The sequence below is a fragment of the Rana temporaria genome, chromosome 11 (genome assembly GCF_905171775.1).
Source record: "Rana temporaria chromosome 11, aRanTem1.1, whole genome shotgun sequence".
In the NCBI taxonomy this organism is placed as follows: domain Eukaryota; kingdom Metazoa; phylum Chordata; class Amphibia; order Anura; family Ranidae; genus Rana; species Rana temporaria.
The window spans coordinates 141,504,345-141,531,376 of record NC_053499.1 but is presented as its reverse complement, the minus strand read 5'-3'; the positions used below and the strand labels follow the sequence as shown (position 1 = coordinate 141,531,376).

General features: G+C 45.6%; 1 protein-coding gene across 6 annotated transcripts; it reads right to left on the bottom strand.

Moving 5' to 3' along the window:
• Positions 1-534: 534 nt before the first annotated feature.
• BEAN1 (brain expressed associated with NEDD4 1) lies at positions 535-24,604 on the bottom strand. 6 transcript variants are annotated; one of them, XM_040329203.1, is made up of 6 exons: positions 24,460-24,604; positions 24,062-24,260; positions 12,796-13,002; positions 9,567-9,690; positions 614-1,308; positions 535-575 (listed from the first exon to the last, which is right to left on the bottom strand). In XM_040329203.1, exons 1-5 carry the CDS (start codon positions 24,460-24,462, stop codon positions 1,005-1,007), a joined length of 837 nt encoding a protein of 278 aa, XP_040185137.1. In that variant the 5' UTR covers positions 24,463-24,604; the 3' UTR covers positions 535-575; positions 614-1,004. The 6 variants fall into 6 exon arrangements, with proteins under 6 accessions (XP_040185137.1, XP_040185140.1, XP_040185141.1 ...); XM_040329206.1 differs by having other exon boundaries at positions 24,486-24,604; XM_040329207.1 differs by adding an exon at positions 17,965-18,113 and having other exon boundaries at positions 24,062-24,602.
• Positions 24,605-27,032: the final 2,428 nt, after the last annotated feature.

The window sequence follows — 27,032 nt, the reverse complement described above, 5'->3', positions numbered from 1 at the left end:
ATGCGGATAGTGCGCCAGGAGGAAATCTAACCCAGACCACGTACTGCAAACCACCTAGCTGCGGCTGCGGAACAGTGTGAAAGCAGCTTAATAACCATTGCAGACCTCTGATATTATACCCAGAGGCGGCTCTAGGCTTTGTGAGGCCTTAGGCAAAACTTGACATGGGGCCCCATTCACACCCATGATGGGAAAAATAATTCAAGGACAAGAGCCTCTTCCCCACAACCCTGGCCGGTGGTTGAGGGGGTCTGCGGGCAGGGGGCTTATCGGAATCTGGAAGGCCTCCAGATCCTGCTCTTTAATAACTAAGGAGCGGGGGCCACCAGGCGATGTCACCTGCTGTACCTGCCCCCTTGTGACGTCATTGACTGAGGGCATGCTGGGTCATTGACGTCACAAAGGGGTGGTGTCACCGATATTCACTGTTTGTTAGGGACGCTGGCAGCCCCGCTCCTGAGTCAGGGCTCTTAACGCTGCCTGAGCACAGCAACGTTAAGGTCCCCTGTCCCTCAAAATTGGGGTAATGCATCGGGGTAAGTTAGGTGGCCGCGAGGCCCCTGTGAGTGTGAGGCCTTAGGCGCCCGCCTAATTTGCCTAATTAAAGAGCCACCTCTGATTATACCCATTGCTACACTGTGATTTCATAAACTGACCTTTTTAATCCTTGAATCACCACTTTCTGCAGGCAGCAGGCCATAGAAAATCTTGCTGTCCCAGACGGAGTGCGTTTGGTATCACTCTGCCTGGGACAGGAGCAGGCACAATAAAGGAAGCATTGGCTTATGCGGCTCTAAAAAAAAAAAAAAAATTGCAGGGAAGGGCAAGACCCTTTGTCTGGTTTTTAATGGTGTCTTGGAGATCTCCTCAGTTCCCATGTGGTCACCAAGAGAGGAAGTGAGGTGAAATCTCCCCAACAGATGACCGATAAAACTGGACAGAGGTTCCTGCCCATCCTCACCCCAACCAAAATAAAAACAATGTGGATAGAGTTGAGCAGTTTCCTATAGAACTAGAGTGGTCGGTGATGCCGCGTGTTTTTGGATGTCCATTGGTATAATAGGAAGGGGTAGGCTGGTCTTGCTTGTGGTTCTACTTGGTGAATCATCACGGAGGTCAGCAGCACACAGGGAAGCGGGGATCAGGTTATTTTCTGGGTTTTCATGTGATCTCAGAGCAATCTCTTCAGTGTTGTCGCTGAATGTCAGATCACTTTGAAGCTGTTGTGGGTCTTCCAAGGAGTACGGTGGAGGCTCATCAGTGGGGAGGTAAGATCCTGAGCTTCCTGGAACCACACACTCATCATAGCTAGAAAAAACAGACATCAAGGTTACCGACATAGGCCCTAATAATCATATCGATAAATGGGGGTCATATCATTATAGGCATAACACAGTTGAATAAGTAAAAAAATCGAAATTTTATTAAAAAGGATATACAATAGAAAATATAAAATTGATAACATTACATTTTTCATAAGGACATAAACCTTCGAATAAGAATAACACACCACCTATAAAAACCATAAAGATTGTAATATAATGAAAACAAAGACACAAGGGGGTAGATTCACGTAGCTGCGCTTCCTCTTACGGCGGCGCAGCGTATCGTCTTTACGCTACGCCTGCGTAACTTACAGGAGCAAGTGCAGTATTCACAAAGCACTTGCTCCGTAAGTTGCGGCGGCGTAGCGTAAATGGGGCCGGCGTAAGCGCGCGTAATTCAAATGTGGAAGGGGGGGCGTGTTTTATGTAAATGTATGATGACCTGACGTGGTTGATGTTTTTTACAGACGGCGCATGCGCCGTCCGTGTACATATCCCAGTGTGCATTGCTTCCAAGTACGGCGCAACGACGTACTGGTTTCGACATGAACGTAAATTACATCCAGCCCTATTCGCGAACGACTTACGCAAACGACGTAAAAAAATCAAATTTCGAAGCGGGAACGACGTCCATACTTAACATTGGCTGCGCCTCCTAACAGCAGGAACAACCTTACGCCGAAAAAGCCTAATGTAAACTACGTAAATAAATTGCGCCGTGCGTACGTACGTTTGTGAATCGGCGAATCTAGGTAATTAGCATTCTCTACGCCGACAACAACGGAAGCGCTCCTAGTGGCCAGCGTCAGAATGCACCTTAAGATACGACGGTGTAAGAGACTTATGACAGTCGTATCTTAGGCTAATGTCGGCGTATCTAGCTTTCTGAATACAGAAAGTAGATACGCCGGCGCAGATTTGAATTTACGCGGCGTATCTATGGATACGCCGGCGTAAATTCTCTCTGAATCCGGGCTAAGGTCATTTGCTATAGTAGGTTATAATAATATACAGTTTATCAAGGGCGGTGTGTTGCATACTGCTTAACTCGTCATTTTGCGCGTGGAAAAAGGTTCCTCAGAAGTTTTAGTGCATATTATTCAAGAAATAAGAGGTGGAACACAAACGGAGAATGCAGTCATTAATACAACCAAGGGTAAATGGGTTGATCCTCAAATTGGCTTCAAAGCTAAAAGGACATACTCAAAAAACAAAAACAAGGAGATGGAGTGATCAGAGACCCCCAAAAATTAGGGAACATAAACACTGACCCACCAAAATGACTCTTGCATCTGAAGTGAGCATTCCCACTGGGTAAAGGTAGGAGTTTCCTAGGCTAGTGTGCCATAAGAGGTATCTTTGTGCCAAATTATTGATGGTTTTTCTCCGTTTGGGGTGACAGCCTTCTGTATAGCAGAATCTACTGACCAGAAATGAAAGGAGCATTCTCCTCATCCTATTGACCAGTAGGGGTGAACTCAGGCATGTTCGAGCCCTAGTCCGAAGCCACCTGAGAAAGCCCACCAGGAAGGTGTCATCTGTGGCTGGAGCATTCCTAGCCCCACAGCTGTATTCATATAATGGGCATTAGAGATTGAAAAGGTGACCGTGGATAGCCTTCTTCTCCCCAGCAACACAAGGCCATCTACATCCAACGCATCGACCACCGCTGTTCTACGCCATTGTGTTTCTGCCCGCAATGTCTTTAAGCTGCTCTGTCTGCAGCCTAAAGCAGATGGTCGGTAAATTCAGATCTGAGAGGAATCTGAATGCAATTACAACGTTGTGAGTCTGAAATATGCTGCTGGATAATACGGAGGGATGATTACTTCATGGCAGCAGATGCTCCATAGATCCTGTAAAACAAATAAAGACTTCTCTCCTTCGGGAATAATTCTCTTCTGAATACACAACAGATCACATTAAACTGATAGAATGCAGGCGATTGCAGAGTCTCAGAGACTCCATGGAAGGTGGCAGACGGCTTTCTATATAATCAGGCCGTATTTTGGGGGGTTAGATTGCTCCCTTCCACACATAGCCAGCCTTAAAGCGGAGTTCCGCCCAAAAGTGGAACTTCTGCTTAAACCACTCTTGCCTTACATTACACATTTGGCATGTACCGTATTTATCGGGGTATTGCGCGATCCGGCATATATAACGCGCACCCCTAAAGTGGACCCGCATTCCTGTGGAAAAAAGATTTTTGTACTAACAGTTTTGGAGTCTTGCGCGGCGTCCATCGTCGGCCTCGTCGGGTCTGGCGTCCGTCTGCGGCTTCGGGTGTCCTCTTCGTCGGGTCCGGTGTCCTTCTGCGGCGTCCTCCCCGCTCGTTTCGGTGTATACCGCGCACCCAAAAAATCCAGGGCAAAAAAGTGCGCGGTATACGCCGATAAATACGGTAAAACATTTTTTTGGGGGGGGCTTCAGTAGGAGTGGGACTTCCTGTCCCACTTCCTCCTTCCGCCCAGGCAATTCGTCATATGGCCTTAGGCGGCCCCTCCCTGTAGGCGATCACCTGGGACACGTGACAGGTCCCAGGCGATCGCCTGTCCACTCAGGGAGCACAGCGCCGCTCGTGCATGCGCAGTGAGTGCCTGGCCGTGAAGCCTAAAGCTGTCACGGCCGGGTGCCCACAGTTAGAATGGAGGCGCCAGCGGAGAGTGGGGGAGAGAGGGGAAGCTCCGGGCGGCCGCGTAGCTGGACAGTGGAACAGGTAAGTGTCTGTTTATTAAAAGCCAGCAGCCACACTTTTTGTAGCTGCTGACTTTTAGTAAACATAAAAAAGGCTGGAACTCCCCTTTAACGTAGACCTTCTCTCCAATCATTCCAATTAAAAACAAGGCACCATTAGAAATGTAAAAAGGCAATGATAAAACATATATTTACTTTTAACTCAAGGTTTTGGTTTCCCTCAATAGCTTGGAGATTGTTCCCAGCAGCCATTTGCAATAAGGGCAGTGGATCCTCTCTCCCTTTACATCTTGTTGCCTCTTCTCTCCGATGATACACATGAGGATCCTGTGCATCCAGCCCCGGGGGACCCTCCCAGGACGCACAACAGCAACCTCAGTACTCTATCCTCTACCTGACTCCCTTGCTGCTCAGGCTCCACCATATTTAAGAGCTGACCCAGCCACCCTGCCAGGCCTACTGCCTTGGGATTGGCAGAGAACCTCAGGGCTTCCTACCCTCCGCCCACTAACTTCCAGAACTATTTCAAGCTTCTAGAATGAGGGGGAGGTACCAGGGACCTGCCCCGCAGACCCCTACATCCTGACCTGGAGTAACCTGACCCAATTACAGATTCACACAGCTACCACGAGTCAACAAAATACATTTACCTACACTAGTTGCACACTAGAGGGTGCTCCAAGTAATATTTGTGTATGAGAGGCAGTGAGATATGTGTTCCAACATCACAAGCAGGTGTGCTCCAGGATCACCAGATTAGAGACAATGGGAGAAGGGTGGACTGGTGCACTGCAACAATTACTTACTGAAAAGCTCCATCCCTCAGAAGGTTGGATATGCTCCCTGGTTGCTGCTCAGGATGTCATTTTCAATTTTGACTGAAGTGTACCTTTAACTTAATATCACCGTAGCCCCTAATTTCTCTTAGGAACCGTTCACACTGACACTCGGTTAATGACACCATCTTACTGAGCGATCAAAACAGTTCATCTATTAAATTCTGCCACTACTTAATTTAAACTAAATTCACCGTGAAGGGCAGCAAGAAGTCTTCTGTCTGAGCCTCTAATCTTTCCCTCTCCATTTCACATCAAATAAAGCAGATGAGCACTATGATATCAACCACACCGGTATTTCATTCATTCTCCTAATAGGACATATTAGCATGATGGCCATTTATCCCGCCTGTCAACTATGATTTACGTAAATCGTCCCTTCACTGACTCACAGAGAGGAAAAAAATAAGAAGTTAATGCAGTATTTATTCCAAATATAAATTGAAACATGCTAAAATAAAAAATGGACAAACTTAGTGGCCAGCAAATTGAGTAGAGGTTAAGTCAATTAAATGATTAGTGTCCTAGAACCTACCACCAATCAATGTCTTATTGTGAAGACATATCTTGTGCAGAGAGCGTCTAGAGCAGTGGTTCTCAACCTGGGGGTCGGGACCCCCTTGGGGGTCAAATGAGGATTTGCCAGGGGCCACCAAAGCCTGGGCTGTTCCTGAAGCCTGCGGCCGCCAACTCGTCCTCTTCACAGCCGCCCATTTAGTTCATGGCATAGCTGGGGGGCAGGGACTAGAGGTCAGCTGACTGGTGAGGAATGTGAAGTGGGAGGGGCTGGAGGAGACCCTATCTGCTGATTTCAGCATAGGTGTCACTGCTATGAGAAATCACAAAGTCAGAGACACAGTGAGTAACACTACCTGTGATTAGAGTTGCCTTTAAAAGTCCCCACTACAGTTCTCAGATCAGCAGATGACCTTGATCAAGAGCATCTAAGTTGGCTGATCCCAACTCCCTGCCAGCACTGCCACTGATCCCAACTCCCCGCCAGCACTGCCAATGATCCCAACTCCCCGCCAGCACTGCCACTGATCCCAACTCCCCGCCAGCACTGCCACTGATCCCAACTCCCCGCCAGCACTGCCACTGATCCCAACTCCCCGCCAGCACTGCCACTGATCCCAACTCCCCGCCAGCACTGCCACTGATCCCAACTCCCCGCCAGCACTGCCACTGATCCCAACTCCCCGCCAGCACTGCCACTGATCCCATACTCCCCACCAGGGAGTAAGAGAAGAAATAAAAATAGAGAATACATGGAAGGGAGAGGAAAAGAGGGGGAGGAACAAAGAAAAAGGGAGAGAAAGAATAAAGGAAAGAACGAGAAAGATGTCTAGAGAGGGATGGGGATAACAAACAAGAAATTAGGATAGAGAGAGATAAAAGGGAAAGAAAGAAGAACAAAGCGAAAGAGTGGTACATCCTAAAATACACTATAAGGGGCTTTAATATTATGCGAGTGGAAGGGACTCAGTGAGCGCTAAATGTCCGTGGGTTAGGGGCACAAATTACTTGTCTACCTTGGGTGCCAACAACCCACGATAAGAAAATACATTTTACCGTAAGGGGTCCCCACAACTTGGGAAATTGTATCAAGGGGTCACGGCACTAGTCAGGTTGAGAACCACTGGTCTAGAGGGTGCTTGTTGGTTGTTTTTGTGCTTATTTTATTTAAAGCTAAACCCTGTGATCCTGTGCAGTTTAGACCAGCCTTTGTTAACCATGATTCCATGGTTGGTCAAGGTTCTTTGAGCAGTCATGGACTGATCTGCAAATGGAGCCTGTATAGAGAGGCCAGGAGTACAACCCCAAAGCCATAACAGAGGGCCGGTGACTTGTCCTTAAGGTTTCCCTAATGGGAAAGTTCCTTCAAGGACTGCGCAGGCGCAAACTTGCCGACGGAAATCTCCGAACCTCGCTGGCATCCAGGCTCATTCTTTAACATCCCCGCGGATTGGAGGATGTTAAAAAAAAGCCAGGAGGCCGAGCGAGCAGAGTGAGCCGTCCGAGCGAAGCGAGGACGTGAGGCCGACTGGCCACTTTCCTTGAAATCCACGTCGCCCCGGATGCCTGGCCGAGGTTCGGAGATTTCCGTCGGCAAGTTTGCCCCTTGCGCAGTCCTTAAAGGAACTTTCTCGTTAGCCGGAACAATACCGGCAGATCACCGGCATGACAGGGGTTAATGGGGCGTTAGGTACCTGAAATGAGGGAAGCAGGGGATTGCAGTGGGTGATTGAGGTGGGCGGAGCCCTGTAGGGGGGAAGGAGGCGGCATCAGTCTGCAGGGGAAGAGAGAGGAACAGCTTCCCACTCTCCCACCCTACATGTTGTGGTAAATTTCCTGCTGATTTTGGAGGACTGGTGCGTCCCTCAGAGAAAAGGGGTGCACCTGGCGGGGTGCAAGGTCCTTTTAGGTCATATGGGCACTTAAAAGGTATGGTTTAGGGACCTATCTGAGGTAAGGCTCCCAGTTGGTACGGGTACCTGCTAGTTGTCTTCGAGTCGGTGGTTTGCGACTGGAGGCCTTACAAGTGACTAGCAGGTACGGTTCTGGTTTATGCCTATTGGGACCTTGGGCTCCATTATCGTTAATAAACTGTATGTTATGTTTAAAAGGTTATTGGCAGGTTAATTATTGGTTATTTATACATTTGGTTAATAAAACGGCTGCTACAGCCAATTTACCCCAGTTATGTGTGGTGTGGTCATTGGAGGAAAAAGGGGTGGTTTTATTGGCATAGCAGGTAACAAGCCATTGTTAATACCATAGTCAAGTTCTGTCATCAGCGTCACTTGGCAGAGCTATCAGAATTGCACCTGTGAAGCCTCTCCTTTCATATCTCAGACACCACTGACACTAATGATCAGGTTAGGTGTCGTAAGAAGCATTCTCCCCACCGACCACCCATGTATCGGGGCATTACACTGACCACCACTACTGTATATTGGCCTTTCTTTTATTGACTACCAATGTGGTTTAGCTAAAGTACAGTGATCTGCAGATCTATATATATATTTTTAGACATTCCTTGAGACCTAAACATTCTTTCATAATAAAAAGGTTAAGAAAGGTTGGTTTAAGACCCTCATCACCCTTTACCCATCCTCAATAAAATTTAATTTTTAAGATTTAAAACAAATGTCTTCATGATCCATCGATCAACTTATATACAACCAGACTGATGACTTTTTCCCCAAAGATTAGTGCCGTCGTCAATTTCTGGCAACACTAATTATTGTGTTCTGCCGACAGGGAAGGCTCACCGTGCTTGCCGCCAGCAGAACACAATAGCGGCACGGGAGAGATTCCCTCATTAATACTGACTGTGTTGTTCGGGGAATAAAGCTATTCTTTTTCCTTTCACCCATGGTTAAAGTTAACCTACGCAATAAACTCTTGGAAATAGCCAATGGCACTGATCGTTCGGGAAAAACCTGGCAAGCTGATTGTGCCCAAGTTAATCAATAGATTGACTTGAGTACAACAAGTTAGTCCATACATTGATCAAAATTTGGCATGTCCCTACTGATCTCCAGAACATATCCAAAGCTTTATTCAGTGATCACATCATAGTTACAAAGGCAACGTTTCAGAGCCTCGCAGGACCCCTTCATCAGGCATGACTAAAACTGTAACTATGACGTGATCGCTGAACAAAGCTTTGGACCTATTCTGGAGATCCTTGTAGGTAGATTCACAAAGAGTTAGGCCGGCTTATCTACAGATAAGCCGACCTAACTCTGAATCTAAGCCGACCTATGTTTAAGTGTATTCTCTAACAGAGATACACTTAAACATATCTAAGATAGGCTGGCTTGCGCCGTTCTATCTTAGATTGCAATGTTTCTTTTGGCCGCTAGATGGCGCTTCCATTGCGGCCGGCATAGATTATTTAAATGAGGGGATACGCCGATTCACGACCGAACGCAAACGTACGCCAGGCCTACGCCGTCTAATTACGTCGTTTCCGTAAGGGATAGGCCGCCTAAAGTTAGAGCTATGCTCTAGTGGCCTAGCCAATGTTAAGTATGGCCGCCGTTCCCGCCGCAAATTTCGAAATGTTAACGTCGTTTGCGTAAGTCGTCCGCGAATCGGGAGTTACGTCGTTTACGTCCGCATCGAAATCAATAGGCCCGTACGGCCTACTTAGCCGCAATGCGCACTGGGAAATGTAGTCGCCCGTGTCAAAAAACGTCAAAAAACGTGAGGTCAAGCCTCATTTCCATACAACACGCCCCCCTCCCAGTCATTTGAATTAGGCGCGCTTACGCCCGCTCGTTTTAGGCTACGCCGCCGAAAATTTGAAGGTAAGTGGTTTGAGAATCCCTAATAGCCTAAATAATTTACGGCGGTGTAGCCTAAAAAGACTAGGCTAGGCCGTCCTAATTTTAGGCCATTGTATCATGTGAATCTACCTATTTGTGTGCTGGTGACATATTTTTGTGTCTGAGCGACTAAAGCTGAACCTGAAATCACACTAGTGTTAAACGAGCCTTAATTATGTTTCTGTTATATATCCTTTTAAATTAGAATAAATTACATTTAAATTAGAATTTATTTACACATGAAATAAAATATTTTTCAATTTTAATGTGACACAAAAAAACATATGATTAATTCATGTTGATAGCACGATTGAACTACTAAATATGCACATGCAGTCTAATATATGTTGGAATCCATCAAATTCAGTTCTTACCGTGGTGGAAAATCTGGATAGGAAACGCTAAGGCCTAGATATGATGCAAAATCTAAGGCTGGAGACATGTCCCCTGTACAGACGGAACTCAGATCTCCGAAAGAAGGTGCATATGATATTCCATCTGTGAACAGATAACAATATGTCACTTTAGAGCAGGCATCACTAAATGGCGGACCGTGGTCAGGATCCGGACCCATTAACAGTCCTATCCGGACCGCAGCCTTGGTAAATAGTTGCTTGAGTGTCCTCTCTCCCCCACATAAATGGGCAGCGCCACACCAGTTCCTTGACCTCACACTAAGACCGCATTCACATCTAGGCGTTTTTACGCCTGTAGCGCTACGCCGCTGCCGCCAGAGGGCTGGAAATACATGTCCCTCTATGGAGATGGTTCACATCTCCACGCCGAACGCCGGACGCCTGACGCCTATCACCTGAAAAAAGGTCCCGGACCTTTTTTTCAGGCGTCTTTCGGCGTTTCGGCTAGGAGATGGGAAGCATCTCCATAGAGGGGGTCATTCTGGGGCACATCTGGGCGGACAATACCGGCGTTTTGTCGCCGCAAATTGCGGTACAAAACGCCGCTATTTGTACTGCAATTTGCGGCGACAAAACGCCGCGATTTCGTCCGCCTAGATGTGAATGGAGTCTAAGGCCTCGTACACACGAGGGGACAAGTCCGATGAAAACGGTCCGCGGACCGTTTTCATCGGAAATGTCCACTCGGAGATTTCTGTCTGATGGTTGTACACACCATTAAACAGAAATCCGCGCGGACAGGATACGCGGTGACGTGGCTACGCCGATGACGCGGCGACGTGCGCGACCCTGGAAGGTCAATGCTTCCACGAATGCGTCGAATCACTTCGACGCATGCGAGGGCTTTCGGCCGAGCGGACATGTCCGGTGAGTCGTACAGACGGCCGAACATGTCCGACGGACAGGCTTCCAGCGGACATGTTTCTTAGCATGCTAAGAAACATTTGTCTGCTGGAAACCTGTCCGATCCGCCGGAACATTGTCCGGTCGGCCGTACACACGACCGAACATGTCCGCGGAAACTGGTCCGCCGGACCAGTTTCAGCGGACATGTTCGGTCGTGTGTACGAGGCCTTACAGTTGCCTGCACAGTAGAACCCTGCATTTTACCATAAGGGCCAGGATATTTGGGCCCCAAAGGTGGGGGGGGGGGGTTGGGAAGGGACGGTGACGTGCACAGGAGCCTGTGATGTGAAGGATCTGAGTAATCTGATTTCTCAGGTGGGTTGGGACTAGGATCCGAACATGCCTGAGCTCACCCTTTAAGTTGATTGAACCAAGGTTTTATGACATGTTATTCCCAGTCAGGGCCGGTGCTACCACTAGGTAAACTAGGCAGCCGCCTAGGGTGCACTGCTGCCTAGGGTGCCCGGCCACTGGTGTTCCTACTCTCTTCTCTCTGCAGCAAGCAACTTATGCCGCGTACACACGGTCGGAATTTCCAAGAACAAATGTTTGATGTGAGTCTGTTGTCGGAAAAATCCGACCGTGTGTATGCTCCATCGGACATTTGCTGTCGGAATTTCCAACAACAAAAATTTGAGAGCTGGTTCTTAAATTTTCCGTAAAAAAAAACTTGTTATCTGAAATTCCGAGCGTGTGTACACAATTCCAACGCACAAAATTCCACGCATGCTCGGAATCAAGCAGAAGAGCCACACTGGCTATTGAATTTCCTTTTTCTCAGCTCGTTGTACGTCTTGTAAGTCACCGCGCTCTTGGCGTTCGGAATTTCCGACAACATTTGTGTGACTGTGTGTATGCAACACAAGTTTGAGCCAACATCCTTCGGAAAAAAAAATCCAAGGTAGGTTTTGTTGTCGGAATGTCTGATCGTCTGTACGCGGCATAAGTCTCAGCATCAGCAGGCAGCCGGCGCTTTGTTCACACATTGTGTCAGAGGCGCAGCAGCGGCGAAGGACTGTGTCTGTGTCCCGACTCCCAAATGAGTCAAGCAAGAAAACATTCACTGATGGGCACTGGTAGGCTGCATTGGTGGGTGCTGGTGAGGCTGCATTGATGGGCATTGGTGAGGCTGCATTGGAGGGCGCTGGTGAGGCTGGATTTGATGGGCACTGGTGAGGCTGCATTGAAGGGTGCTGGTAAAGCTGGATTTGTTGGGCACTGGTGAGGCTGCATTGGTGGGCGCTGGTGAGGCTGGATTTGATGGGGACTGGTGAGGCTGGATTGGTGGGAGCTGGTGGGCTGCATTTTAGGGGGGCGCTTCATGAAAAGGGTGGGGTATACATGGGAAGGGAAAAGGAGGTGGAGTCAGGGGTGGAGCCAAGGGGGCAGCAAAATTAGGTCTCGTCTAGGGTGTCAAAAATCCTTGCACCAGCCCTGTTCCCAGTGCACTGGGCTCCTTATGCAATTGAAACATCTAACAGTCATAAGGTCTGATGCTGTCACTTATATGTACAGTATGGGCCAGATTCAGGTTGACTTACGACGGGCGTATCAGCAGATACGCTGTCGTAAGTCTGAATCCGCGCTGTCGCAACTTTAATCGTATGCTCAAACTGGGATACGCTTAAATGTTGCTAAGATACGGCCAACGTAAGTCTCCTACGCTGTCGTATCTTAACTGCATATTTACGCTGGTCGCTAGGGGTGTGTACGCTGATTTACACCTAGAATATGTAAATCAGCTAGATACGCCTATTCACGAACGTACGCCCGGCCGTCGCAGTAAAGATATGCCGTTTACGTAAGGGGTTTTCAGGCATAAAGATAAACCACCAAAAAGATGGCGCAGCCAATGTTAAGTATGGACGTCAGAACCGCGTCAAATTTTTCAAATTTTACGTCGTTTGTGTAACTCGTCCGTGAATGGGGCTGGCCGTAATTTACGTTCACGTCGAAAGCATTGACGATTTGCCGACGATTTGCCGACGTCATTTGGAGCATGCGCACTGCGCCGTCCGATTGAAACGTCATTTACGTGGGGTCACACTTAATATTCATAAAACACGCCCACAGCTTCAACATTTGAATTAGGCGGGCTTACGCCAGCCCTAATACGCTACGCCGCCGTAACTTCGGCAGCAAAATCTTTGAGAATACCATACTCGCCTCTCAAAGTTACGGCGGCGTAGCGTATAGAAGATACGCTACGCCCGCCTAAAGGTATGTGAATCTAGCCCTATGTCTTTTCTGTCCAAGAATAAAGAGCAGTGTCACTTCATACCATAGCTTGGATTCTGAAGGCGCCAGTCTCTTTCCCTTCCATCCTTCCTCAGGCTACCAATGATGATGGTGACACATGAAAGAAACAGAACCAGTCCAATTACAATTCCTGCCACGACCAGCGGGGACACCAGCAATGTGGAATCATGGCTACTTCTCATGTAACCAAAATACTCAGGAAGTGGGTTACTCTGGTTTAGGTAAATCTCTGTAAAACAGATTGGAAAGTATAACTACAACAATAAAGAAGAAAAAAAAACACAAATATTGCCATCTATAGCATTATAGTTACTAATCTTTATCATGATGTAAGATTTGAGCAGTGGTGTGGTGTAGTATACCACACTATCCAATCATAAAACCAATTCAAAATACTATTCAAAAATACTGAAAGGTAATTTCTGATTGGTTGCCACACGTTTCAACAAGACTTATCCAGTGGAGGGAAGTGGTTGGTTTGAGCTCAAGACTGTGCTGGACAGATTCGATTATTTTAGTCTGTATTAAGTGGTTCTGTGGATAAATGGAGGTCTGTCACTCCCTTCGGGTTACTACCTGAACTGGTCCCCCTCTGATGTTGCAAAAATTGGAGTATGGTTTCATTTAAAAGGCATAGTAATAAGTAGCAACGTACCATCATCCAAATTACTCAAGCAAGACAGGGAGGAGTGGGGACAAGGGAATAGTGGCTGAGACTAACCCTATGGCGTCTCCACCCAATTTTTTTTCCTGGACTATCTCGGTACTGGTAATAACAGAATACAATATAATATAAAAGGAATTCATTTATTATAAATAAAAAACGGACATACAGTTAACATTCTATAGTTTGGTTCTCCTGAGGAAGCGGGTAACCGCGAAACTAGTCGAGACCCCGACCAATCTATGAATCGACAACTACAGATGTCTCTTGGGTGACCCCTGAGCGTCTGTTTTTTGTTTATTTTTAAGAATGTTAACTGTATATCCGGTTTTTATTTATAATAAATTTATTTCTTTTATATTATATTGTCGCTCAGGGGTCACCCAAGAGACATCTGTAGTTGTCGATTGATAGATTGGTCGGGGTCTCGACTAGTTTCGCGGTTACCCGCTTCCTCAGGAGAACCAAACTATAGAATGTTAATTTATTATAAATAAAAACCAGATATACAGTTAACATTCTATAGTTTGGTTCTCCCGAGGAAGCGGGTAACCGCGAAACTAGTCGAGACCCCGACCAATCTATCAATCGACAACTACAGATGTCTCTTGGGTGACCCCTGAGCGACAATATAATATAAAATAAATTAATTTATTATAAATAAAAACCGGATATACTGTTAACATTCTTAAAAAGAAACAAAAAACATACGCTCAGGGTCACCCAAGAGACATCTGTAGTTGTCGATTGATAGATTGGTCGGGGTCTCGACTAGTTTCGCAGTTACCCGCTTCCTCAGGAGAACCAATCTATAGAATGTTAACTGTATATCCGTTTTTTATTTATAATAAATTAATTCCTTTTGTATTATGTTGTATTCTGTTATTACCAGTACCGAGATAGTCCAGGAAAAATATTTTTGGGTGGAGACACCATAGGGTTAGTCTCAGCCACTATTCCCTTGTCCCCACTCCTCCCTGTCTATCCCCTCGGATGTTGCTTAAGTATACAGGATTTTCAAATAAGAAACAAGGAGTGCCCGGTGTCCGAAGTTATGCCACATTTGATGCAAGCATATCAATCATTTATTGAGAATCAAGAATAAACAAATCAATCCAACGCATTTCGTCAGCGCTATTATCAGAGATAGGCAGGCTCCAATTTTTGGGTGTAACTCTGCTTTAAGCCAGCCAAACCTTTAGTCTCATGCTTGTGATAACGTGTGTAATATCTAATCAAGCTCCCTGTTTGTCTGCCCTACTCTGCTAGATTGGATTTCTCTGTGTATGACCTCGGACTGGATAACGACTATTCTCTAAACTCTACCTGCCTTTTACCTGAACTATTATAGAACCATTATGCCTGTCTGCCAACTGCAAGTATCTGTTTGCTTTGCTCAGTTTGTGTATAAGTCCTGGGGGCAACCAAGTACTGGTAGGCATGCTTGCCTTATGGGAAAGGAGGCTGCTATAGGTGAAGAACGCAGTAGCCAGCTATAGTGTCCGACCACCTGCGTTTGGGGTAAGCGTGACACCCACTGACACACCAACAATGAAGTACTATTCCTCCCTCTGACACCCGAAACGGCAAACTAATTCTCATATTGATACCAATGATGGGACACTATTCCTCCAACTGACACCAATGATGGGGCACTATTCCTCCAACTGACACCAATGATGGGGCACTATTCCTCCAACTGACACCAATGATGGGGCACTATTCCTCCAACTGACACCAATGATGGGGCACTATTCCTCCAACTGACACCAATGATGTGGCATTATTCTTTCCACTGATACCAATAATGTATTTTTCCACTGACCCTGACCACCAAGCCTAGACATTGTTTACTCCCCCCAATGCCAGGGTATTTTCTGCCGCCACTAGCCACAGTCCGGCTGCAATAATATTTGAAGTGCAGTAAACTGGCCCTTTGTTTTAAAAGTTTGGAGACCCCTGATTTAGACTATTCTACTCTTTATTTGTCCATACCTTCATTCAGTAGATAAATTAGGTATATTTGTAAAACTATCATCCTACTTTCTATATCTAATATTACACTTTTACAAGTTAATTGGGCACCAGGGATGCAATGTCTATACTCTACTCTAGCTTAAAAAGACAAAAAATACAATAAATGCCAGCAGCAGAATTACGAGCCACCTCTGCGTATGTCAAGTCTGTGATACGCTCATACAGCCATTATACAACGAACGCTTTAGAAGTGTAAAGATTGTGCCGTCTGAGCTACAAAACGTATCTGTCAGACACTTGACTGACGGGCTCTCTGAGATTACAAGGAACTTTGAGCGTTCAATTTAGATTGGAGGCTATTGTGTAAGGCATTGGAAATATTTAATTGTTCCCGTTGGCATTGTGATAACCCTCATGTCCTTTTTCTGCTTTTCATTCAAAGAGCTTGCATTGCTGAACCCTTTTAGCTCTATTTCAAGACGATGAGAACCAAAACATCTAATAACCATTGTGGGTGTCTTATATATTTTGGCAGTGTGACTGTTTAATGTATAGTACAATACCTTATAGCACTGGGGTACTGAGTTTAATGTACCCCATCCAGGGGCGGACTGATCATTCGGGCACTGCCCGGTGGCCCCATGCCACTAGGGGGCCCCATCAGGGTTGCCAGCCTCAATAAAACCAGGGACAGTAGGTAAAAATCTGTGTTTTTCTACATCTGTCCCTGAAATGTACCTTACCGGCATCCTTTTGGTCTAAAAATCCCAAGATTATAACTGCCCCGCCTCTCCAGCACCTTTTCAGTGTGTGTATGAGTGAAGTGAGTGAGTGAAAAAAACGTATATAGAGCAGCACATGCAAACTAAATCGCCTCTGGGTGTATATATACTGTGTGGCCCCATAAACCTATTGCCCGGGGGCCCCATAATCTCCTATTGCCCGGGGGCCCCATAATCTCCTACTGCACACCGGGGGCCCCATGAGTTGTCAGTCCGCCCCTGACCCCCATCAAGCATATTTTTTCGGCATTGAGTGTGGGCAGGGCAGACTCAGAAGGAGCAGATGAGCTCTATCTCTCCTTGTATCTGTGCAGAAAGAGAAGGGGATGTCAGCGCTGGTGTGCGCTGAGGCTGAGCTATGTGTGAGACGAGACATAGCTCAGCTCTGCAGCCATCTACCTTGGAGCTGACACAGGCATGGCTGCACAGTGGGAGGTGAGCAGCGGCTGTGACCTGTGTTAACAGAGCTCCAGCAGGCATATTCCTGCTCTGCAAAAACAGCATTTGGTAGTGGCGGCCGGTGGCTGTGCACAGTGTCACCAGCCTGGGGGGGGGGGGGGAATCCACCCTGCCCCCCCTGCCAGCCCTCCCCTGCCAGCCTATCTTTTACATCTACGGCACAGCTTCCTATGATCAGATTCTGCAACTGGGAAACACATTTTATGCCTGGAGATTTTCTTCTGCCCCTTTATACATACACCTTTTCCCCTTTGGTGAGGATGTGCCTGCAATTATTTTTCTTGTAAAGCAATTTATTTCCATTTTATAAGCCCATTTGGACATTACAAGCCACAGATAAAACAAATCCTTACACTTGCTAGCTGCTAAGTACTGCAATTAATTAATTCCATTATAAAATTACCCTACTAATTACATGAAAAAATAGCTTTTCTTGCTAGGAATACTCGGAGGGATCGGCTGGCATCTGCTGTTTTTTTGCTGTCTTCTTCTCCCTGTGAAATATCACATTAGGCTCTAAAAAGAAGTTTTAGCAGAAAATGATGCTGAGAGAAGGGAAAGTATGGCAGGTATGCAATGTCTGGGATTAAACAAAATCTATTAGCTTTTTGTGTTAGCCTAGTGTCATGAAACACGTCATTTTTGTTAACCCCCTAATGAATAGGAGCCTTTAGTGATGTTATGACCTCAATAATGCCAGTCTAATGGCTTTAAAGTGATCCTGTAGTCAGGCTATTCAGGTATTTACATATACATAACAATCAGTCAATAAGCTATAAAACATGGTCGGACTGACCACTGTAGCTGCAGGCACTGTGGAGCAATTCATCTTCAAAGTTCACAGAAGTTCTGAAGTCATTATCTTAACAGATCTGCTTTTCCTGTTCCCTCCGCCCAGCAGGGACTCAGCAGCTCAGCTCACCCTGCACCCTCCTCCCAGTGATGAACAAACTCAGCTTCCCGCAATCAGCAGTGACTCATTGGGGTTGATTTACTAAAGGCAAATAAATAGACTGTGCACTTTGCAGTTTTACACTGCAAGTGCAATTACTCCAGAACTTAGTAAATTAGGTAAATCTTTACTTTGCAAGGAATACCCAATCACGTGGAAGGAAAATCTCCCGGCATCCTAAACCCCTTAAAGGGTCGGGAGGTGCCAGCTCCAAGGGGGTAAGCTCTTCATGCTTCCCCTCCCAGAAGTAACACAGCAGCTCAGCTCAACCTACACCCTCCTCCCAGCATATCCCTGCTCCCCACTCCCAGCAGTCACTCAGACTCAGACCACCTATTTCCAGAGAATCAGACTTACTTGTGCATGTGACTTTGATGGACATGTAATCTGTCCAGAGAACCCGAAATCAAGAAGTTATTCAACGCCTGAGGCTGGGCTATAGACTTCACTTCCTTTCTGAGGACTTGGCTTTTTCTGCTCCAGGGATGAGCTACAAAAACAGAAAACTGACAGCACGTGATAAATAAGAAGACAATTGCATTAACTTGGGGGGGCAATAACATCTAGTGGGCAGCAGTAGAATGGGGGTAACTCAATAAAGCAAAAAAAAAAGGCGGGCAACAAAAGTACAATTGCCCTATAATTCCTTTAACACAGTTGCAGAGTTTGCTGGAGGGCATTCACTGGAATTGCTCTTTTAACCACTTCAATACCGTGCATTTTCACCCCCTTCCTGCCCAGGCCAATTTTCAGCTTTCAGCACTGTCACGCTTTGAATGAAAGTTGCGCGGTCGTGCAACGTGGCTCCCAAACAAAATTGATGTCCTTTTTTCCCTACAAATAGAGCTTTCTTTTGGTGGTATTTGATCATCTCTGCGATTTTTCGGTGCTTGTCCTGGGTCATTTGGCTCCATGTAATACCTAAAAAACCTAGCTGATCCTGCAAGTTTCTCCCCACCCCTCTGTAAATTGACCACGATGTATGATGGCTGCTGAGCCCTGACACTGTGGTCAGTTTATGTGCCTCTCATCAGCAGCCTGCTACTGTATCTGCTCTCCTACCATGTGTCCCCAAAAATAAGACTGGGTCTTATATTAATTTTGGCAACAAAAGACACAGTAGGGCTTTTTTTCGGGGTAGATCCTACCATGTAATGTGTTGTCTTCTCTCCCCCTCTCTCTCCCTGCCAGTGTGAATTGAGTTAAAATGCTTGTAAAATCCTATAATCCACTCTATTACAGTAGTATATAATGTACAATGTGTGTGTTTCTGTAATATAATTGTGGCAAATACCTTCGTTATAGCACCGCTCTGCTCTTCTGTGACCTGCCGGAGCTCTCTTCCCTGCAACTATATTACAGAAACACACACATTGTACATTATACACTACTGTAATAGAGTGGATTATAGGATTTTACAAGAATTTTAAACTAGGGCTTATTTTCGGGGTAGGGCTTACCGTATTTATCGGCGTATACCGCACACTTTTTTGCCCTTTTTTGCCCTCAGGGCAAAATCGTGGGTGCGCAGTATACGCTGATACCCGCTTTCCCGCGCCGAGTTTGAATACTGCGCCGACATATACCGAGCGCAGTACACTTGTGTATTGTCGGGCAGTCTCGGGTCCTCTCGCGCTGACGTCCTGTACGTACAGGACGTCAGCGCGAGAGTTGCCGAGCCTGCCCGACGATACACGAGTGTACTGCGCTCTGTATATGTCGGCGCAGTATTCAACCTCGGCGCGGGAAACGAGAGGGGAAGACGCGAGGACGCCGCAGACGGACGCCAGACCCGACGAGGCCGCCGATGGACGCCGCGCAAGACACCAAAACTGTAAGTACAAAAAAACTTTTTTCCACAGGAATTCGGGGCATCTTTAGGGGTGCGCGCTATACGCGGGAGCGCGCTATACCCCGATAAATACGGTATATTGCAGCCATCCTGGAAAATAACGCAAGGTCTTATTTTCGGGGTAGGTCTTATTTTCGGGGAAACATGGTACAAAAAATCGAGACGTTGACATGGTATTCGAATAGAAAGTCATTCAAAATGAATTGAGTCCATGAAGGCACCATCAAATGGTTGGACTAACAATTTTTAAACTTTCTCATCTAAATGGTCGAACAAGATTCTACAGGTGTAAGGTCAACATTAGAAGGGACTCAAGCAGGGAGATCGATGCTCCTGAATTCCCAGCTCCGCCCACTCTCCAAACATTATTATGGGTTATCACCCACTTCAAAATATCACCCTGAGTGGTTTCGGCAAGCAATTCGAAAGAGAAAAAAATAAATAAATGAATCTACCGCATGCCCGCCCGCCTGAGCCAGCTGCCCGCTGGGTATAATATACTCCCTCGCATGATGTTCATTTTCCATTTCACTCTCTAAGCATGAGATAATGAGCTGCATGTCTGGCTCCACAGATAGACAAAGCCTTGATTTGAAAGGACAATTACATTAGACCGTTCGAATATTCTGCCTGTCTATTCCAAATGTCATTACAGCTCCCTGCATACAACAAACAAACTCATTTACAGAACTGGCATCTAGTCAGTTCCAGGGAGACGGGGGTCAGATGTAGATAAATATTTCATGGAATGTTTGGATAGCTCAGATCTGAAAAAAAAAAAAAAAAACATATGTGCTTCCTCCAGTAAATCGTATTTATAATGAGGATGGCTCTATTCTTTGGACAAATCTAATGATAAGGCAGGAGAGTAACGTCATCATACAGAGCTATCGTTGACCCCTACACTGTCAGAGGCATTTTTTCATTTTTTTGCACAAATGTTTTAGACCTGAAGATTACATAAAACCCCTTAATCATTATATATTTTACGAAGAGAAGAAACCCTGATAAATAAAATGTCAGTTGCAATTTGTTTATGTCACACAATATCAGAGTAACTGTTTGCCAAACCAAATTTTCAGTAGGAAATACACTAAAGTTAATTTGGGCACGCAAACACAATAACACGATATATAACCCATTTGTTGTAAAATATGAAGAATGAGGTTGTGTCGAGTCAATAGATACCAAACATCTCAAGCCTTAACCATGTTAATCTCTCAACATTTTTGATTGTCAGTATCTGGTGGTCACTAGTGGGTCTGTAATGAGTTAATCCCTCAATACCAAGTCAGGCTATTTACAAATGCTTACAATGATGCTTGAGTGGACTTGATAAAGGAGGCTATGCCCTCCGAAACATGTTGTCGAGTAAGTAGATACCAAACATGTCAAGCCTTAACTGTGTTAATCTCTCATCATTTTTGGTTGTCAGTATCTGGCCACTAGTGGGTCTGTGATGGGTTAATCCTTCAATACCAAATCGGGCTATTTACGAATGCTTACAATGATGCTGAATGGACTTGATAAATAAGGCTGCGCCCTTCGAAACATGTTGTCGAGTAAGTAGATATCAAACATGTCAAGCCTTAACTGTGTTAATCTCTCATCATTTTTGGTTGTCAGTATCTGGCCACTAGTGGGTCTGTGATGGGTTAATCCTTCAATACCAAGTCAGGCTATTCACTTTTGCTTCTTTTAAAGAATAAATCCACACATTGCAACAGTGAGCACTTAGGCTGCATTCACACCTGAGCGTCGGTCGTTTGGTCGTTTTTTTGGGCGTTTTTTTCCTGGCGTTTTGTCGCGCGTATTTGAGCGTTTGCATACAGCTTTGTGCGACGTTTTTGTACTTCGGCGTTTTTTATTTTAGCCAATAGGAAAAATTATCATCTTTTCATCACTTGTTGCTATGTTGGTAGATTTTTTTAATCTTCTGCATGGGCGACAAGTTCTATTTATTAAAGCGACGAAACGCCCGTAGCAAACGCCCGTTGTCGCGCGATACGCTCAATTCGCGCGTTTCCCATTACTTTCTATGGGGAAAAAAAACGCTCAAATACGCCCAAACCGCACGATACGCGCGACAAAAAAAGGTCCGGGACTTGTTTGAGCTTCGCGCGACAGGCGTTTGGGCGTTCAGGTGTGAACAGTCACCATAGGGAATAATGTTAATTCTCCCCTCTGGCGTTTGTGAGCAGTGCGCTTCAGGCGTAAAAACGCCTAGGTGTGAATGGGGCCTTAGTCTGTGATTATCTCTTTACATGCACCTGTCCTTTGCGGTTTGGTTGTCTTATGAGGATCTAATACATCAGCCTGGTTCCTGTTCATGACCTGCCTATTTGATTCGCTTTATTGACCATCTGTTAACTCAGTGGTCCATATATGAAGGTGAGAGTAGCCATCTACAACGGTGGAGGGATCACTTCAAAATTTTGGTGGATTGTCACGTGGTGGAGATTTATTTTCGTTTAATTCACTCATCTTCTGACACTTATGGACTTTTGGACTGTTTGTTTGAATTGTATTTAATTTTTAATATTTTTTTTTTTCCATTTTTTCTGCATATTCATATTCACACTTATGGTATTGGTGTTTGAGTATACCAGTATCATTTATATATTTGAGTTTTGCGCTGCACTTTTTCTATTTAATTTTTTACTTGCTTAGGATTTTTGCGAATTTCCCTTAGTGTTCAGCTGGCATTACCAGTGATCTGAACCCTGGGGGTCTGTATCACATAAATACACTTTTAATATCATAATTTTTTGATCTATATATTTGCGCTGATTGCACCCTGTTTTTTATATATTTACAAATGCTTACAATGATGCTTGAGTGGACTTGATGAAAGAGGCTTTGCCCTCCGAAACATGTTGTCGAGTAAGTAGATACCAAACATGTCAAGCCTTAACCGTGTTAATCTCTCATCATTTTTGGTTGTCAGTATCTGACCACTAGTGGGTCTGTATTAGTGTCACTGTTTCCCAAAAAAAGTGTCACTTAGTCTAGGGTGACCACATTTTTAAACTACCATTCAGGGACACCCTCCCCCCTTTCCCAAAAATCAGTTTGTGCTGTAACGAATCAAAGCACAGTGATTGGACACAAGAGGTGGGATTTATGATTTCTACAATCACAAGCAGGGGGCGGGGATTGTGCTCCTCCAGGCATTCCCGACCAGGACAAGTACTGTCAGTGAGTAAAGTGGTGATATGGCGGCCTTTTTTGGGGGCATCAGATTGGCCTGGGGGGTGGCTGTGTCAGTTTCATTCCGGGACACTGTATTGTCCTGGAATGAAGGTACCCGAGACAGACCTGCAAAATGTGGGACTGTCCCGGGCACTCCGGGACACGTGGTTACACTAACTTAGTCTCAGATTTGTCCACTGCAATATTGCAGTTCCGCTATAAGTTGCTGATCGCTGCCATTACTGGGGAAAAAAATCCATAAATATATCCCATAGTTTGTAGACACTGAGGCCCAGATTCACGTAGGAGATACAACGGCGTATCTCCAGATACGCCGTCGTATCTCTGAGTCTGAGGCGTCGTATCTTGGCACTGATTCAAAGAATCAGATACACCAGAATTTCTCTAAGATACGACCAGCGTAAGTCTCCTATGCCGTCGTATCTTAACTGCATATTTACGCTGGCCGCTAGGGGCGTGTACGCTGATTTACGCCTATTCACGAACGTACGCCCGGCCGTCGCAGTACAGATACGTCGTTTACGTTAGGCTTTTTCCGGCGTAAAGTTACCCCTGCTATATGAGGCGCAGCCAATGTTAAGTATGGACGTCGGGCCAGCGTCGAATTTTCCGACGATTACGTCGTTTGCGTAAGTCGTTCGCGAATAGGGCTGTGCGTCATTTACGTTCACGTCGAAAGCATTGGCTTTTTGTGGGTTAATTTGGAGCATGTGCACTGGGATACTTTCACGGACGACGCATGCGCCGTTCGTAAAAAGCGTCATTTACGTGGGGTCACAATACATTGACATAAAACACGCTCACATGTTCCATATTTGAATTAGGCGGGCTTACGCCGGCCTATTTAAGCTACGCCAAAGGTCAATCAGCCACCACTCAAGGTACCCCAGCAATCTCGGGAGGAACCCTAGGGTTTCATGGCGCCCTGATTGAGAATTTCTGCCTTAGGCCTCGTACACACGATAGTGTGTGGGCCCCATAGGTTATTTAACCATCGGTTAAAAAAAAAGCCAACTTGCTTTAAATTTAACCGATGGATTCCTAACCAATGGGAGAAAACGATCGTTAGCAGGCACAACCATCGGTTAAAAATCGACACATGCTCAGAATCAAGTCGACGCATGCTTGGAAGCATTGAACTTCGCTTTTTTCAGCGCGTCGTTGTGTTTTACGTCACCGCGTTCTGACAAGATCGGTTTTTTAACCGATGGTGTGTAGGCGCGATGGACCATCAGTCAGCTTCATCGGTTAACCTATGACAACAGTCCTTCAGACCGTTCTCATCGGATGGACTGATCGTGTGTACGAGGCTTAAGACAATGAACACAAGGCCCTGGAAGTCAGCACTATGTGGATACATCAAAAATAAAATAAAACACGTCGGCTTACCAAGGATATCCAGCTCCGTAGTTGATGTCCCCATGTAGCTTAGTCGGAGGTTGTGGATGGAAGGAGCTGCATTTGCCATAGGAATCGACGACAGCGACGGACAATAGGGGTTGGCCTGTTCCTTGTGTGAAAATCCAGGATTAGGTTTTCTTGAGACTCTCACATTCAATATGGATGGATCCCTCCCTTGGAGCCGGCACTAGATCACAGAAACAACCATCAGAGCCCTGTATTGTAGGTGAGAATAGAGCAGAGCGGATAGATTCATGCTGACTGTGAGCTTTATGTGCTGGGAATGATAACGAGGATGGGAGGGGGGACTGCGACAGCCGATCTCTGTAAAAACACCTCTTTACAGATGAAATCAATGGGAAGCATACAGATCAAAGCATTCGCACCATATATAATCAATGAGATCTGTCACCTGGCTTCTCTTCTTCAAAGCAGGCCGAGAGATGCCTGATGACTTAATAGAGAGGGGCGCTGTTATATGGATGAATCATTCAATATTCATCACAGCGGCGGATGCTGGCTGCCTAGGAGAAAGCACAAAGGAGATTTAAAAATATAAAAACGGGAATTGGAGCGTATTTAAAGTACACCTGTTCTGTGGACAAAGATATCCAAATGACAAGAAAGCCTAAAAAAAAAAAAAACTGAACACGTAATTTATTTTACAGTAAGTGTAAACCCAACATAAAGGACATTTTGGCTTGTTAAACACTGTGCATCATTAAAAATTACCCCAAAAAAAAGAAACTTGTATTTACTTACCGTATTTATCGGGGTATATCGCGCGCCGGCGTATAACGCGCACCACAAGCTTAGAAAGGTAAAAAAGGAAAAAAAAGAAAACTTACATTTTTTCCCTGCGTCTATCGGCGGCCATGTCCGCGTCCGTCTGCGGCCTTGCGCAGGGTCCGTCCAGCCTTGTGGGTGTCCGTCTGCGGCTTTGGAGGTGTCCGTCTGCGGCCTCCATCCAGGTGTCCGTCTCCGTCCAGCGTGTCCGGTGTTCGTTTTTTGGATTTGGCGCGAGCCGAGAGGAGCCGGATTTCCTGTGTGTTCAGCTCCTCTCGCGTGGCTGCGGGCGGAGCCGAGCGTGGCCGAGTGCGCAGTACACTCGGCTCGGCTCTAGGCTGCGGCGGGCAGAGCCGAGCGTGGCCGAACCTAGCCAAGTGCGCAGTACACACGGCTCGGCTCTAGGCTAGCGGCTCAGAGACAGCGGGGTTCGGCGTATATCGCGCACCCATGATTTTCCCCTGATTTAAGGGGAAAAAAGTGCGCGGTATACGCCGATAAATACGGTATGTTTATATGTTTCATTTCCATGCTGCTTATCTCTGGCAGCCTTTTTGCAGCCATGTCTTCTCTACATGTACTGTGATGACCGTATAGCATTTGTCAGACCGTACCTCCCAACTGTCCCTGATTTCGAGCAATGTCCCTCTGCCCCCCCTCATTTGTCCCTCATTTTGGTCTGATCAATATAGATGTATATAAAATGCACTTTTTATCTATCAAACAGTGTATTCCAGCGCTAAACCTTTCTTCTGATTTCTAAATTGCTGCATTTGTAAATCCCAAAAAGCCAATATAAAGGAATAGTAGTGGTGAAAAAAAGCACTCAACCAATATTGTTTTTTGTACAATTCTCCTTTTAAGGGGGCGTGACAAGGGGTGTGTCCTATTCCTGCATACTTTTGCTGATAGGTGTCCCTCATTCCCATCACAGAAAGTTGGGAGATATGTTGTTGGGGAGATCTATTGTTGCTGAGAGAGAGATCTATTGGTCTATTTTACTGCTTTTCTTGTTATCAATAAAATATCCCATACAAATCAGTTAACATCCCAAAATGATACAACCGACCCTTTTGAGGACAATCATAATGCTGATGCGGCCCACAATCAAATTGAGTTTGACACCCCTGCCTTATATGAATCGGAATTGTCCTGGGAAATATGACAGGGTCTGGCCCTGGACTGCCTGAGAAATTTGTTTGTGCCTTTCTTGATGCAATTCTGTACTGATTGATGTGTATGACTTTGGTACTGAGACTTCCTACATGTGCTTGTCACGACTACCATGTTTTGATCACTATTCTGTACTGTCTTTTTTTTTCTGTATTTTCATATTTTTTTCAATGAAAGAACAAAAAAAACTCTGAGGGCTTCACAGAACAGCTGTATTTATACTGAGATTTAATTACACACAGGTGGACTCTATTTACTAATTAGATGACTTCTGAAGGCAATTGGTTCCACTTGATTTTAGTTTGGGGTATCAGAGTAAAGGGGGCTGAATACAAATGCATGTCACAATTTTTACATATTTATTTGTAAAAAAAAAAAATTAAACTATTTCTCATTTTCCTTCCACTTCACAATAATGTGCCACTTTGTGTTGGTCTATCACATAAAATCCCAATAAAATACATTTATGTTTTTGGTTGTAACGTGACAAAATGTGGAAAATTTCAAAGGGTATGAATACTTTTTCAAGGCACTGTAAATAGTGCCTTGAAGGGCCTTGGAGTGGGATCTAGGGGCCAGATTCACATCCAGCGGGCGCAACGTAACTTTTCTGATTTAAGTTACACCGCTGCAAATTGCCCAAGTTAGTGCCCGATCCACAAAGCACTTACCTGGAAATTTGCGGCGGTGTATCCTAAATCAGTCCGGCGCAAGGCGGGCCAATTCAAATGGGGCGAGTCCCATTTAAATTAGGCGCGCTCCCACGCCGGACGTACTGCGCATGCTCCCGACGCTATTTTCCCGACGTGCTTTGCGCAAAGTTATGTTGCGCCGAGGTTTTGTGAATCGCGACGGGTAAAAAAGAGATGCGGCGGAAAAAAAAAATGTAAAAAAAAAATTGACAGCGACGCGGGAAAGACGGGTATACTTTTACATGGTGTACTAACTTTACACTTTGTAAAAGTAGCCCTATCTTTGCGACGGCAAACTAACACTTACG